Here is a 17,208-nt window from a genome sequence, read left to right on the forward strand (position 1 = left end):
GTACTTTTTCCTTAATATTATATTTAAGTTTCGCATTTTCCATAATATAGAAAAGACCTATAATTACCTTTAAAAAAGACGTCTTACTAAAGACATATTTAGCATATTGTTTTTGTGTTATTAAAAGGTAATATTTTAAATAAATCATTTATTAATTATTAAATTGCATATAGAAAGGCAGCACATAAATAAAAAAAAATATATTTTTTATTTTGATTTACTCGCCCTGAAGGAGCCAATAAGTAGAAATACGCGATGGTAGCCACCTACATTAACAGTTTTTCCCAATTTTTCTTTTGTTAGTGGAAGCCTATTTATAGCGCTTCCATTTCTTTATAAATCGATTATTTCTCTTTCAAAGTTCAAAAATAAAACTGATCAACTTTTACAAAAAAAGTTTTTAAAATGTACTATATTATATTTTTAAATTCTCAAAATTTTAATATCAATATCGTTTTCATCCCAAAAATATCCGTTTTGAGTTTTAATCATTCAGGCATAAAAAAGGCTTTAAAATATGTTTTAAGATTAGCAAACGCTTAAGTTTTAACATTTATACCTGCCCTTATCAACAGGCCATAATAATGGAATTATAGGATTATATGGTACTCTGTAGCTTTGAAAAAAATATTATATACTCTTATATAAAATAATACATCACTTATATATTTTCCTAATACGCAGTAGATGGTAAATAGTAGGTTGTTTCAAGACATAAAAATATTGTAAGTGTATCTTTTCCGTAATTATTAAACTAAAATGCGAAAAAATTCTCGAGCCACTCCTGTACTATCATATATTCATGTGGTGTTGTATATTTCAATCAACAGTATAAAGACAGAGCAACTTTTGTTAAACTATTGCTCGTTTCGAAGATGTAAGCAAAAATTTTTGTATGTAGCTAAACACATTTACCTTTTCTATAATTTGACAGAAACTGCCGTTTATTCGATAATGCAATCCGAAATAAATATATTGTCAATGTCAAGCAATGGTAGCCACGATTTGTACTATATTCAATTAACCAATAGAGTTGGAAGTATTCAAGATATCATATCATCGGTTATACTTGTTTACTCATTTTTCGTATTTAGAAAACAGTAATGCAATTGAACGTATTTTTTGTTGATTAAGACAAACCTCGGACATCTTATGATCATTGCATCCGACTATTCACAATCTTACAAGAGCGACTCCATGCCAAGACCCAGCTTAAAAAATCAAAAGGCAGCTCTACAAGAAACAAAAAAGTAAAACTGCAGATAAGCCAAGGAGGCGTTATCGGACTCCTCTAGAGCTAAATTGTCTTGTTGATGTCAGAAGTAATATTCGAGGAGTAATAAAGAATAACGTGGGTCCTTTACGCGCGGTAGTAGAAAACAAAATTTATAGCAATAAAAAAACACTAAGAAACATTAGCCCGTGACAATACCTTAGTATATTTTTAATATTTGTGGCCATAAGTAAATAGGATCATAGTAGTTCGTATACAACATAAATATTCATTAGATTCGTCCAAGGATTTTTTACTGTAGTATAATGATATAGAGTAAACTTCCTAAAAATATCAAAAAAACCAGCCAAAACAAGCCAGAACCCGTTTGGTCGTAAATTACTCAATAAATAGATAAATGCTTTTATCCACATACATGTTATTATATAAACAGAGATCTTAACGAAAAAATATTCTAATAAAGGAAAAAGCCTAGGACGAATACATGCGAAACCCCAAAATTAGCGCAATTAATTTAATGCACCGCTAAAGTACGGTCCTGTGCATCTCAGCTTCTTCAGCGAAAATACGTCCGGGTTTTGGTAGGGCACCAGGCAGGTAAATTTTGGACAACAATCGCCACAAAAAAAAACAAATCCGGGGTTGATTTAACCACCTGGGTGCAAAAATGAAGTTAGCTCCCTTATTAGAAAAAGCCAAAGATGTGGACTTTATCGTTAAAACTGCGAGTAAGTAAGAAAAAATTAAAATGAATTTATATCTACCTTAAATTTCACGTTGGTTTATAAAATACCAAACAAAACATGGGGATTTCGACTAAAGCCGGAACTGTGTGGCGGCTGACGCGTAGAAATTAGTTAGGTTATGTTTTACGTCAGCTTAATAAAATAATCAACAAAAGGGCTGTAAAAAAGTGGTTTTATAGAAAATATGAGTTCTGGTAAGAAAGTTTTTTGGTGTTTTGCTAAAGTTGGGCGGCTATCCATAAAAGCTTTTGTCTTTTTTGCATTGTGATCTTGCGTATTTTTTTTGTGGCTGCACTTGTGGACCAAAGAAGGAAAAAGCATCTCTAATCAATACTTTTAAGTAAATAGGACCAATCACGTAATTTCTTGTTTTGTTTGTCTTGCTTGAGTTTTTTTACAGATAAGTGGAAAAGAGCTTATTTATCTTTGAATTGATTAAAAGGGTAGTTGTAAGCAAAAAAAAGAAAATGATTGATCAACAAGTCCCGGACCAGAATTATTTCTGCAATAAATGATAATTTTACATTTCATTTTGTACAGGAGTACCTATCTGTTCAGGATGTCCCCTATATGCTCTACAAGGAATACAAGTAAATAATATATTTTTAAAAAACCTAATATCAGAGGATCATTTGTACCTACCTCAATAGCTTAAATATCAAACCTGATATTATACTTGGCACAAACTGAGCGAATGGAAAAGTAATGATTTTACAGATCATAGGTTTAATAATAGTATTAAATCTAACAGTAGACACATAACCATAAATAAAATATACACAGTCCAGCGTAGGAAAAAAGAAACTTACTGCTTGAATTTATAACTACAGTACTGCCATCCTTAGTTAGAACATCTTAACTTGCAAATCGATAAAGCTGAGCAAATTGAGATTTTATGAAAACTAATATGAGGTATACATAAATATTTTGAAATACTTACCTGATTCTTTTTATATGCTTAGAAATTTGTTTTTTACATTTGTGGGTAAAGTTTAGTAAAAGACTAGATTCAAAATTTGGTGAAATTTTAGAAAAAAAAGTTAGATAGGACTTTTTAACTTTTCAAATTAACATTATAACTAAATTACTAACTAATAAAACATTAGAACAATAAAAACAGTATGAAAGTAAATCATGAAATCATTATGAATGGATATCAGTTACTCAAAAAGTGCTTTACTCTTACTGGACATCTACATTTTCTTTATTGTAAGTATCATTACTTTGGGACACCACTAATTCTTCCCAGAATATCATTCAGTTCGCCAGAATAATAGGAGGTAGCTTAGAAATCAAATTTACATTTCTCTCCAATTTTAACACCTCTACATTGTGTTCGGCAAAAAGATTTTGGTAACTCATCTTTATAATACTTAGCACTTAAAAAGTTCAAGAGCTTAAATTCTTCTGAAAAGGCATTTTTGTAGTAGAACACATTTTCTCCCCTTTTAAAGTGCAAATGTACCATATTCTGCAAGGAAGGTTTGGGAACAATTTTTTGAAGCTTAAACTTGGATGAACAATCTTTCCATTCAAAAAAGTTTTGTGTTGTTCATCTCTTTTACATGGACCTTAGATGAGGTTGTCTTTTCTACAGCCAAATTAAAATCATTAAAATCGAATACTTTTTCGTGCCTTTTCAATGATGTTCTACCTGGTGATGGAACGAGTCCACGGACATAAAATAAAACTGTGACCAGATTGAAAGTATTTACTTCCAAATTCTCCAGTTCAGTCCCAGAAGAGTTTACAATGTAAACAAAATAAGGCCCAATTTTTGTTTTGAGCTGCACAGTTATCAAGCCAGATCATAAAATTACGCATGTCTCAGTTATATAAAAAAAATTCAAAAAAAGTTGAAATTAAATCTTTCTTATTTCGACCTGCAACCCCTTCATCCTACTTAGGACATTTTAACTTAGAAAAAGATAGATAGGACATTTTAATTTGAGATTATCATCTTTTCTGCACATAGGACAATATATTTAGGTGAATTTAAGGCATAAAAAATGTATTTAGGACTTTCTAATTTAGCCAAGGAGGTAGATACCATTTGATAGGTTAATAAAATGTAATAAGCCAAAAAAAGAGAATTTTGTAGTTAGGACATTTTAACTAAGGAGGGCAGAGTAGATGTCTTAAAGCCTCAGATAAGTAATCTAACAATTATTTTACAACAAATTCTAAATAAAATGATAGAACTTTCTATAAAAGTAAGTGGTGTTAAATTCTGCAAGCTTTATTTAAATGTGCAGCATGATGATCTTGAAAAAAACAAAAAAAATTATATTTTTTTTACTTCATAAGAAAAAAGTGGCAGTATTCCATGTGGAAGGTTAAAAAAATAATATACTACCTAAAGGAGCTCTCAGTTTTCCCTTGGTTCTCAGCCAAGGCAAAACAAAAACTTATAGTAATAATAATTTGGTAAACTACAATTAACCAATAGTTGATCAACAAAACACAATAGACATTCTTATCAGATCTAATATATCAAAGTCAAATATCTTATTTAAAAACCTGTATGCCAACAAAATAATTGAATAAATTAAGCATCATACAAAAAACTTATGTTTTGCCTGACTTAAAGTCAGATAAATAATTTTAAATCTATTATATTTTTTATATAAAAAATAAATAAAAGCTTATTTATAATAATTACAACTAATAACATTAATAAATCAAAGTACACTAAGTTAAAAATATGAATAGATGACTTTAAAGATTTTAAATAAGACATGCATTAAACCAATAAGTATTAACCAACTTTTTAAAACACCAACTGGAATCTACAATCTTAAAAGTCTTAAACTGTATATTAGGTTTCTTGTGAGCGGGGGACCTTGTGTCCCTCCACTATGATCCTAGGTCTATTGTGGCTGTCTATGGTTTAAATCAATTAAGTTTTTTTTTAAACATTTAACACAAGAATAAGTGAGTCCCCGTTCTGTTGCAGTGAATCTCTAAGTTGGTGAGTTTAATGAGACAAATTGTTAAGAAAGTTGAGCTGATGATTACATGTAGTCCATGTAATCCTGTAGTTATAAAGAAAGTGGATCCATAGACTCTATCTGAAATAGTAAATGGGGCTTCTATGTATTCAAATCCTTGAAGGATTGTGAAATAAAATCCTAAAATAACAGTAATAGCAAGACTCATAATAGCTTGATTATAATTATTTTCTATAATTGAGTGGTGGGATCAAGAAATAGTGATTCCTGAGGAAAGGAGGATTATTGTATTAAGAAAGGGAATTTCTAATGGATTAAAGGTAATGATTTGTTTTGGAAGTCAGTTTAATCCTAATTCAATTCTAGGTGAAAGCCTAGCATGAAAAAATGCTCAAAAGAAAGCAAAGAAGAAAAATACTTCAGAGGTAATAAATAAAATTTTTCCTCATCGTAGACCTAAAGTTACCTTTAAAGTATGAAGGCCTTGAAATGTACCTTCTCGGGTAACATCTCGTCATCATTGGTACATAATTATAATATTAGTTAATATTCTAAAAACGATTTAATAAGACCTATTATTATTGAAAAGGTTCTTAGTGAGCCTAGTAAAGGTCATGGACTTTGGTCAGCTAAATGAAATGGGTGATTTTTATGTATCAACGCTGAGTGAGTTTTATGTAAATTGGGGTTTGCATAATAGGGAAGGAATATTGTGGTCATTTATACTCTAGAAATTTATTTATATTTTTGAATAGAAACATCAAGCAAAGAGCATACAATTCAGCAAGTGTGAGAAGCTGAAGATTTCTAAATATTCCTCTGCACATGAGTATTTTCCTAAGATTGAATATGGCCATGGTATAGATTGAACAAATGCTTGGTTTGCATCTGTACTCCTGCCCCAGAATTATGCCATACCTGAGCACCAAGTAAATTCTTGGAAAATGGCCACTAAATAATAAATGTTAAATACATCAACATTAGCTTTAAGGAGTAACACACTGTGCCGACTCCTCTGCAAATACTCATAAAATGCTCATTTCAGTTCAGATGCTGATTGATATGAATGCCTAAGAATTTTGTACTTTTTGCCAGCTATACAACTTATTAATTAAAACCTAATGAAGAATCCCTCTGTTTCTTTGTATGATACCAAAACAGACAAAGTTGTTTTGTCATTGTCATAACCAGTTTGATTTTGAAAAACTAGTCTCTGCTGATTTTAATCTATCCCTAGAGATGTCAGGAAGTTCTGAGATAGTTGCCGCTATTGCCAAAGGTTTGAGTCATCAGGAAAATTTACAAATTGTGATTGATCATTTAGTATCTTACTGGCTACATTATTTATATAAATGAAAAAAAGTGGTCCCATGACACTGAAAAAATGAATGAAAATTTGTTCCTCTGAAAAGAACTTCCTTCCATCCCTCAAAATAACCATCTTTTGTGGCCTGTCAAATATACAGGACTATCTATGTAAAAGCTGGACCTGATAGCCCATAGCTCTCCAATTTGTCTGGTAATTAAATGGTTTATGCTACTAAACACCTGAATTAAATAGTTTATGCTATTAAACGCCTTGGACAAATGTTAAAAATATATCCATGGAGATGTTTCCATCTTCCCAGCTCTTTTTTCACTTTCACTTTTTGTTCAGATTTTCTCACCAAAATTATATGTGCCTGTCTGAACAGATGTTCCACTGAGGTGACCATGTTGAGATTTACTTATTAGCTTCTTAGCAAAGGAAGAGTGAGTCAATAGTGTGCACATAGAAATCTTAAATATTTTAAAAAACATTGGTAGTAAACTGGGTCTGTAGTTTTGAAGACAAGACTTATACCTTCTTTATACAAAAGTCTTACCAAAGCTAATTTTAACTCATGAGGGAAAGTGCCATACTTAAAGGAGTTTTTAATTATGTGACACAATGGCTCTACATCCTCATAGCACAAAAGTAGCTGAATTCTCATTACAACCTGCCCTACTCTTGTTTCTTCATGTGCCATCACTGGTGTTAAAATGAAAGATTTGTTGTTAAATGGAATGTTACAGGAAAAGGTTTTTTTGTTCTTGAATATTTAATAAATTTATTGTTGCCTTACTAATTAAGTCCTAATGATTAAGTACTAATCTATTGGAATCAGACCAAATTTTACTGGTTCTGGTCAATTCTTTCTGTACCTGTACTACTGATTTTTTTAGCAGTTTGCTGAACACATTTTGATTTGTTCTCACTATTAGGTACTAATGAAAATTCTACAAAGTGATTTCCTTTTATTCCGTTCAATCGATATTTTTAGATCTATAAGCCTGCCATTAACCCCACTAAAAGCAACAAAACATCAAGTTCTTTCTTGCAAGCAATAACTTGTGGACTTTCAGATTTTATCTTGCATTTCGACTTGTTTTCTTTGAACTGGAAAACATTTATCCCAAGCAGATCCAAAGAGTCTCATAAATACTTACCATACCCACTGCCGGTTATAATAGTTAATTAAATATAAATAATTATTTGACTAATGTCATTAACAATAATCCATATGATATACTCCAAATTAGTCCCAAAAAAAATATGATAACTTATTTTTTACTTAAATATCAGCAGTATTGCTACTAACTCCCCTTTTTCTCATCTCAGTAAAGTTTTTTTAATTCCAAATTCTCTTTTTCCTACAGCTCTTATATGGTCTGGTAATGCATTCTAAAATTGGATGCAAAAGTAGTCTGTATCTCTTCTAGTTCTTGTGAACCTTGGCTCCTAAAAACCTGCAAGTTTGCAGCTACATTGAGCAACTGAATATATCTAATGATGAAAAAGTTAATATTTACAAATCACAAAATGATTTTTGGAAGTTTTCATTACAGTGCAAGCATACAAATGCACAGCATATAGCTGTCATATCCTATAATGGCCAATACAGTTATGGATAAGGCACACTGAGAAAGATATCAGACAAGATAGATCACCTTTGGAAGCATAGAAGAAAGTTTTGTAATGTGCTCCTTCAAAGATGCAAGCTAAAATTAAGATTTTGTGTTTTTTTTCCAATTAAGGCTTAATTTATTTACAGTAAACCAATCAAAGCTGACTCTGTGGGTTTTATTTTGTATGATATTTCCTCATGTGCAAAGACAGAGGGTACTTGATTATACCGTTTGTGTTGTTTGCAATGAAAACCAATTTAAAGTCAGACATGTAGAACAAAAATAAAGGACCCAGTATTGAACCCTGGTTTACTTCATGTTTAATTAAATTGAAATCAAATACATTATTGTCATAACATACATATTAATATCTGTTTTTAAAGAAGATCTGAGTATTTAAAGACGGCCAGTCAAAGACTTTAGTGATATGGGTCTATGGCTCCAGATATGCTACTTGCTGAAGGATTTATTGCCAGATTTGTGGAACGTTGGTTTTAAAATCCATGCTGATTTTGAATAAAATAATTTTGTGCATCAAAAAAGTCTGTTAGTTGACTTTTCAAATGGTACACAAATATTTTTCAAAGAATGGGTCTGTAAAAATGAAATTTATTTATTGAGCTCTTATTGTTTAACACTCTTTATTGTTAAGACTCTTTTTTTAAAACGTCAGAAAACAAACCTTCCTCAACCTCTAACACAGATGTTGATTAGACTTGTGAGAAATATTAGTAAATTCTTTCAAGATCATGCTTAAATTTTTAGCATCCTGTATGATAAAGACTCTAAAATAATAAATATAGATAGCTTGAACTTTAAAATAAAGAAGAAAAGGCACTCTTGTTCATTATTAATAAAATGAACGTTTTGGAGAAAAAAATAATTAAGGAATTAATTTTATTAAGATTACAAAGAACCATATTCAAGTTCTTTTTTTCAGTGATGTGACAGTTATTCAAACAACAGAAGTTCCATTTTAAGTCGTTTAATCTAAAAAAGTACATGTTTTTAAAAATGCAGTGTGGTTCTTAGAGAGCACCTTAATGAAATTGTTTTAAAAAAATGTAAACCTATGTTTTTCTTGAAACGAAAAAACAAACTGAAAAAAAAATTAATAAATAAACAAGCTAATAATGTGAAACAATTAATTAAAAGCTTCGTAAGTATGTTCAACTTGGGCTCTTAGATTAGAACCCTGGATTGTTCACAATGAATCCTGATTATCTGTAAAAGTATGAACAGGAGTTGAATACACCAAGGTTTTGAGGTGACCCCATAGGTAAGAATCCAGTGGCGTTAGATTGGGAAACCAAGGAGACCAGGCAATGTATCCTCCCCTACCTATTCAACAGTTTGGAAAAACGTTATTAGGGTGGTTACTTACAGCAAGGCTGAAATGAGGTGGGGCTCCATCATGTATAAAATACATGTTTCGGCGGATTGCAAGTGGCAAATGCTCTATTAAATCCAGAAGATTGTTCTGAAGGAACTCCGGTAAAGGTAATACGAATGGCCCAATCAAAAAATTGCTAATGATTTGTGCCCAGATATTAATTGATTGGACCTGATGTTGATGATGAGAAACAACAGAAGCATAAGAAGCATAATTTACAATACCATTTTTGGTAAACCATCTAATAGCCAGTTCGCGAACTTTATTCTATGAGGTAAATCTTCAGGAGTTAGTTCATATACTTTTTGTAGATGATATGAGTATAACAGCTGTTCTTGAAGTACTTTATGTATTATTGTTTTTCATGTAATAAGCTAAGCAGCTAATTTTCGAGTGCTCATTGAAGGAGTATCGGCTACAGCATCCAAAATATTTTCCTCCAATTGTACCGTACGTAGTCTTGTTCTTTGACTAGAATCAGTACTTTTTCTCCAAAACTTCCTAAAACTACAATAAATAGAGTCAATAATATCACCTTAATAAGTGGAATCGCCTACCAGTTTCCCTTAGACGTTGGTCATTTCGTTAAATGTCCTTTCTTCCAGCGGCGTCTTTAAAGGGCTGTATCTTTGTATGGAGTAAGTTTTTTTTATAAGAAATAACTTTTTTATAGGAAAGTTCTATAATATTTTCTTATTTTCTACCTGAATCAACATTTTCCGGGACACTCTATATATGGTAAACCATATGGATATGAGAAAGAGTATGGAGAGATATGGAGTCTCTCACATGTCTCAATTTTCAGCAGAAAACCAATTCAGCTTCTCCAAGATGCCCATACAAACTGGGTCTTCGGGGAGAAACAATAGTTGACAGTTTCCATTATAGTATTAATAAATAGATCAAAACGGACATTTCATTAAAAGAAAAGAAATGTCATAATAGTTCTCTATTTGTAATCTTCTAAGTGAAGGACTCAAAAAGGGTAAAATATTCGTTTTTCAGATAATTGATTTTATGTTTGTTTAAAGATGATTCCTTGGATAATATGTAATTCCTTCCATATATGTGTCTTTTGTATGGTATTTTTTGGAAGTAGTATCAGATTGTTTTAAATATTTGTTAGTTATAAGTTTTGAATTCTTCGTGTTGTTTTTACGATTTTAACTGGACGAGACAATAATTAGCGGACTAATTTGGTATTTTATAAGTAAATATTTATTTTGTATATTCTCATAAAATATTAATTTTAACTTAAAATTAATAAATGCTTTTAGCAATTATGTGCTAAAACTACTCTTAACAAACATTATTATTGACTCTAATGTTAATGCATTCACTTTCAATAAAATGTACATATGTATTTTAACGGAATAATAGAATTTGTTGGTTAAATTGACTTAAATCTGCATCCATTATAATTAGAGTGAAAACACCATACTTTAAATTTTTATACAATCCCATTGAAAATAAAATTTATATTAATACAAACGGTAGTAATGTAACATCCTGGCTATCCTTGAATGATATGAAAACTATGTTTTAATTGTGATAAAGTCTTTTATATTCGTTTAGTCATTTTGTAGATAATAACTATTCTATACTAGTTTTCAAAATTTTAAGTGATTTTCTGTAGGTTTCTAAAATTCAATAAGAAACTTTTTCATTCTATTACAAAAAATAAATAGTATTTTAAAAAATTATTATGTAGACAGAAGTATTATGTACTTAAATTTTCTTTGTAATAGTAATGAAGAAATAGGAAGCATAGACTTAAGTTTTAATTCTTCACATACAAAAATGACGCTTAACATTGAAAAGTGCATATTTTTAAATGTATTTCAATTTTTCATAAATCTTCATCCTTAAATAGCAATTTTGTATCGACACATTTTTAAATTAGTTGAAAGAGATCCGAAGAAGCGTCGGGTGAAACCAATAGAGCAACCATGCGTCATAGATTTTGATGAGGAAAGTAGCGACGATTCGGATTTTCGAATTGAAGACCATCCAGATGTTAGCGATGACGATATTGACTCTTTAGACAGCGGTGGCGGCGACAATGGTAAGTCAAAACCAATAAAAATCTTTGGTTAGTCTGTAGACAAAACTGTTTAAATATGTTGCTACTATTTTGTGCTTGCTGCTTGATGTAAATATGAGATAAAAGCTTAAATAAAAGAAACACTTTCTTTTCCAGACAATGACAGCAGTAACAATAGCGAAGCTGAATCAGATGATTCTGAGTTGGATAAACTCGACGAGTTGCGGAATCTGAACCCTATAAGTACTAATGGCCTGTCTTCAGTTGGAAGTGTACTTGAACAAGCCAAGCGTCAGTCAAAACTGAATGTATGTTACTTATGCTAGGTTTTATAATTACTTTTTATGTTCACTTTTTTCTAGTATAATGAAAAAGATGCAGATCTCTTGATCTGCTGTGGTTGTTTAGGGGACCACAGCGACGGCATTAACGAAATAGTTGAGTGCGACAGTTGTGGTGTGACTGTTCATGAAGCTTGCTATGGAATATCTGATTCCAGTAGTTTAGCAAGGTATGTATAAGTGTATAGTTCATAAGTGAAGAACATAAACTCATTGCCTATATTTTAGTACTAACTCTCTATCACCAACAGCACCATGGTTCTGTGAAGCCTGTAAAGCAGGTGTGAAGGAACCTGTATGTGAACTTTGTCCAAACTCTGGTGGAATTTTCAAAGAAACTGACGTAGGAAAATGGGTTCATTTGATTTGCGCTTTATATGTTCCAGGTACGAACATTTTTAAATATTGTACTATAATTAGTATCCTTATAGTAAATGTTGTTGCTTTAGTCTTCCTATTAAAAGACTGCCAACTTGTCAACTTTATTGAAGCCTCGAATAGAAAAGATTATATCCATTAGAGCATATTAAACAACTCTTAAATAACCAATAACCCAATATATAAAAACTTTACTATTATATACCCATGCCTGTTCTGCCACCCTAACATGAAAGGTCCTATCTGCAAAATGTAGTTTTTTGGGAAATCAGTTTTTTGTTTGTTTTCATTATACAAGAAGAGGTATTTTAGCAAACTCCTCATGGTTTATTTTATATATTAAGTCGGAAAACAGGATCTAATTGGTAAAAATAATTTTGAGATACCTCTTACGAATTATTAGATTTTTGATTATATTGTCACTTAGGACAATATAGCCTAGTATATGAAATAGATATTGTTAATATTTTACTTAGGAAAACTGTCCTAAATGAAACTAATATTCTAATTTACTAAACAATTTTATTTATTATTCCAATTTTTATAAACTTATTACGTATAATAGGTATATAACGAAATGAACATACTAAAAAAATAGAAATATTAATCCATTTCTTCCTCAAAACCGTCTTCGCTAACCGGCAGATCTTCCCAAAATTTCATACGATTTTTAGGAATGTGCGCTTTTAATTTGGATGTAAGATTATTTTTTCAAGCCACACCGCGACATACATTACGAGATTGCGGTTGCGTTAGCGTGCCCTTAACATACTTCATTATGAAAATGTCTTTCAAGTCAGTAAAATCGTTCTCAAATTCTGTTTTGTAAGAAAAAAAGTAATTTGCTCTTTTAAAAAGAAGACAAACCTTATCTTTTAAGTAAACGCGAGAAATAAGCCTTTGTAACTTATATTTGGAGGTATAGTCGGTAAAGTTAAAAAATTAAGCAAGTTGCATTTTTATTACATTAACTTTTGACGAATTGGCTTGTTTTACCACTTCACAAAAATCGTCAAAATCGTGTACTTTTTTTTTCCTTTTGAGGGCAAGCTCAACTTGGTGATGAAACGAATCGGCTGTCATAAAATTATGGCCTGGCTCAAAAAACTTAATAGTTATGTTTTCTACAGCAACTTCTAAACTGTTAACCAAATACATAAAGAAACTAAAAAGGGACCAATTTTTTATTTTGGCTCGAACAATTATCAAGCCAAATTGTTATATGTTTAATGTCCTTATTTGCCTGAAAAAACGCATAGAAAGTAGAAATGATATCATCTTTGGATCTGCCAGCGATTCCCTCATGCCAAGGGTTACAACACAGCCAAAGGGTACGTACTGGATTTCTTACCAAGCAAAATGAAGCTCTCATTGTATGCTACTATACGTGGCGTGAAAATAATTTCCTTGAATGTTTCCAATCGGGGAAGCATGATCACCTGAAAATTAACAAAACTGTGTTTAAGTAATTATATGCAAATTCTTAAATAAACATTTTACCTTTTGCAAATCAGCAGCTACATAAATTTCATCATCTTGTTTTATTTTCTCTGCATCTTCCTGATAATTTTTTCTCACGTTAGTGGCCTTTACTTTATGAATTTTCAATTTTTTGCACACATCACAGTTGGCAACGTTTTTCGCATCAGCTTCGTGAGATGTGGCTTTTTTGTGTATATTAAATTCTTCGCAGTCCCAGCATTCTTCATTTTCTAGGTTCGCGAAGGATATATTTTAGGTCATTAGTAACAATTTTTCGGTATAATTCGTAAGGAAATTCGGTATTTGGATATTTCTGTCGAAAATCCTTGTACATCAAGGTTATATTTATATCACTGGGAAGGTATTTTCTAAGAGGAGCGTGCTCTCTTCTGTAATGAGATATTGTGGGGTTGAATGAATTAACATGCCAATAATTGTGTCCCTGTCTACTTTGTGTGGGTGTGATCGTTTTCTTCCATCTTTTTTAGGTACTATCAATTTTGAATCCGTTTTACGAATGTTTTTCAACATTCTGTCATTATCTTTCTCATAGCCCAATGTCGCTAACAAAAATATCTTGCAAACACACACCTTTTCGGCTTTCTCTGATATTAAATTATATTTATAGGAATAAACTCTTGGTGAAGTTTGCTTTTTAGTTGTATTTCGTTTTTTTTTTACTTGGTTCTACGCAGCTCAAAACAAACTGCTTTTGTTGTTCTTTTGGCAATACCCAGTATTGTTTATTAATGTCTTTTTGCCTACTATACGAGATTTTCCTGGAGCAATTGAGTTTGCATTAACATGATCTTTTAACTTCATGAGCTCTTACGACTCTTACTACTCTCTATTTCTTGTTTCTTCCTTTCAACCAGTAGTTCTTCAAATTATTTATCTTTTTCTTATTTCTCCAGTTTTTGTATAACGTTTACACTCAGCTTTATCAATGGCTGTATTTATAATATCTTGTAAAATATTATCCCGAATGAAATCCTGAACAGAGTTAAGTTCATTCTCTTCTGGTTCTATATTTGATAGATTCTCTTTACGTTCTTCTACTTCGATATTCGAATAACTTAAAGTACTTAAGGTTACCTGATTGGAACATCTGGGGGATAGCAAAACATTGGACAATATGCGTATTTTTTTGCTTGGGGGCTGTATTCGCAACTAGAATCCGACTTATTTTTACTTACATTTTGGTCGTAATCATTGGACAGTCCTGGCACATAATCCGGATCTTTATCACCTTTTTTGGCTTTATTCTGTTTAGATTTTCTGACAACATTTAATTTTTCTTTGAGTTGGTTATTTGAAGCAAGAAATAGCATACGTTTACACCTACTATTGCTGTTCTGGATACCAGATGCACTACGGCTACTACAAACCAGAATTACAATCAATTATTGTTTAAATATAAGGTGACATTGTTAAACTTACCCTGCATCCATTTCTCGCAATATTAGTTTGCTTAAAAATGCAAAAAACTCACAAAGTCTGACAAATAACTGTATAACAACACGCCTTTTATTATCAATAATTTAAGGTTATGTTACACCAGGTGCTTTTGTCATGCTACGCTTAATAATAATTGTCCTTACTGATATCGTTTAACACAAAATGCTAGCTTAAATAGTCCTAACTGCATTTTTCAAGTAAAAACGGACATATTTTCTTAGTATATTTGAGATCGGACAATTTATCTTAGCAAACCTGGGAATTTATTCAGTTAGGATAAAACATTTAGGCATTAAATAAAGCACTTAAAACGCATATAGGACAATTTGACTTTGTACACGTATAAATAACTCGTGTCCAAATACTATGAGCCAAAAAAGTGAATTTGCCAAATTTTGCAGATAGGACCTTTCTTGTTAGCAGCGCAGTGTTACCTAATATCTTTATTGATCCTTCAACTAATGTACTGATAACATTTCTTGTTAATACCCCTTTTTAATTTAATTTCTTTAACTAATTTTATCGATAAAAAAATCTAAAAAAAATATAATAATTAATTAGATTGATTATACTAATCGAGATATACTTTCGATATACTCCACCTTTATTATCATTTTTTTTTGGCTAATGAATGCAGTAAACATTATCTGTATGTACATTCGCATCTTCAGTAGGCGAAGTACGTTCTCGTTAGTGTGTCAATTTTTTAAAATAAGAAGACATTTGTTGAACAATGGTCTTCAGTTTTCGTCTAGGTTCGTTCTAGTAGAGTCGCCTTTAACGAGTGGGTAATTTTTAATTTTGTTTGGTTACAATTTGTATCCTGTAAAGAAATAAGCGGGAATTTCAATTTTAACGATTTTAAACTGTTAGCGTTTTTACGAGTCTTACCCCTGATGAGATGGCCTACGGCCGAAAGCACTAGGCTGATATTAATATATTTCTTACGCTGAATACGTGTTGGTGTTCTATTTTATTCTCCTGATAGTCAATTACAGCGTACAACTGACGAAATTTAATAAAGGGCTATTATTTCTATCTAAGCAAATCGGAAATTCAGTCATTAGTTTAAGCATCTTTTAACAACACAAACGAAAAAAAAAATTTTTAAAAGCCAAAACTAGATACCAAAAAAGAACAATAGAAAGATGACTGTTGGTATTTAATATGAGTATCTTAATAAAAGCTATTAAAATATTCATATAAATTATTTTATCTATATAGTATTTCTTACTTTCAAATGCCTCATATCCCATATTGATGTTTTGGACCATTACCTTTTCTGTGATTGTTTATATTGTGAAGATGCTTTAAAGATAATAAATAGTCCTTGAGTGATCTCAATATAATTCACATAAACATATATGTATTATTAATAAAAACGTTGATGGTCTGTTGGCTTATTTTGAAACTTTTAAATTTAGTTTTGATTTTATTGGCATTTCAGAAACGTATAAAAGCATAAGGGGTAGAAAAGTTTGAAATACCGGGATATGACTTTCTTCCTAACGAGAGATTTATAAATAAATGAGATGTTTTATTCTATACAGAGTGTCCCAGCGAAAACGAAACAGAGGTATTTTTGGCTCTTCGAGGGGGTGGGATCACCCCTAAAATCTTAAATAGAAAGAGGGGTCGTGCGTTGCCATTAAGAAAAAAAGTACATTCATCTGAAAAGCAATTGTTGTAAATAAGACGCAGATTAACAGTTATCATATCACTAAGCGATTCACAAAATTGCACTCGTCTGTCAAAATCGTCCTCATTCAGTTCTTGCACCAGATGAATTTTGTAAGCATGGAATTTATTATGCTTAAGTATCCTATGAACACTACTTTTGCTTACTCCTGTACTCGTTGCAAATTTTCTGACACTTATTCCTGGCTCGGCATGAAGTTGACCTAGGACAGTTATTTGCATTGCTTCATTGACAACAACAGCATTTTGAACCTCACGCTTTTTATTTAAGACACTGCCAGATTCCCTAAATTTAGCAACTATTTCTAGAACGTATTTTCTGTTGACTCGTTTTTCTGGATGAAGGTCATTAAATTCTTGTACCGTTCTATTGGCACAATTGTTATGCCGAAAGAAAAACTCTATCATCTCAACTTTTTCTGCAGTAGAATAAACCATTGCTAACAGTGTTTCAACACGTAAAAGACTGGGTAATAATTTAAAACTATTTATATAAATGCTGAAAAAAGTACCAATGATATTTAGCAAGCTAAATAAATTCTTCAGATATTTGTG

General features: G+C 31.1%; 1 protein-coding gene across 2 annotated transcripts in view; it reads left to right on the forward strand.

Annotated features, from left to right (window-relative positions):
- The first annotated feature begins 1,800 nt into the window (after positions 1 to 1,800).
- The window catches only part of LOC126736263 (PHD finger protein 14), a 46,235-nt gene continuing 30,827 nt past the window's right edge, over positions 1,801 to 17,208 (forward strand). The window contains exons 1-5 of one of the 2 annotated variants that reach the window (XM_050440532.1): positions 1,801 to 1,962; positions 11,156 to 11,317; positions 11,453 to 11,604; positions 11,659 to 11,807; positions 11,866 to 12,023. In XM_050440532.1, coding sequence (XP_050296489.1) covers positions 1,902 to 1,962; positions 11,156 to 11,317; positions 11,453 to 11,604; positions 11,659 to 11,807; positions 11,866 to 12,023 — 682 coding nt within the window. In that variant the 5' untranslated portion in view covers positions 1,801 to 1,901. Of the gene's footprint in view, positions 1,963 to 2,040; positions 2,175 to 11,155; positions 11,318 to 11,452; positions 11,605 to 11,658; positions 11,808 to 11,865; positions 12,024 to 17,208 lie in introns of those variants that run through there. The other variant, XM_050440533.1, reaches the window with a different exon arrangement.

This window comes from Anthonomus grandis, chromosome 5 (genome assembly GCF_022605725.1).
Source record: "Anthonomus grandis grandis chromosome 5, icAntGran1.3, whole genome shotgun sequence".
Taxonomy (NCBI): domain Eukaryota; kingdom Metazoa; phylum Arthropoda; class Insecta; order Coleoptera; family Curculionidae; genus Anthonomus; species Anthonomus grandis.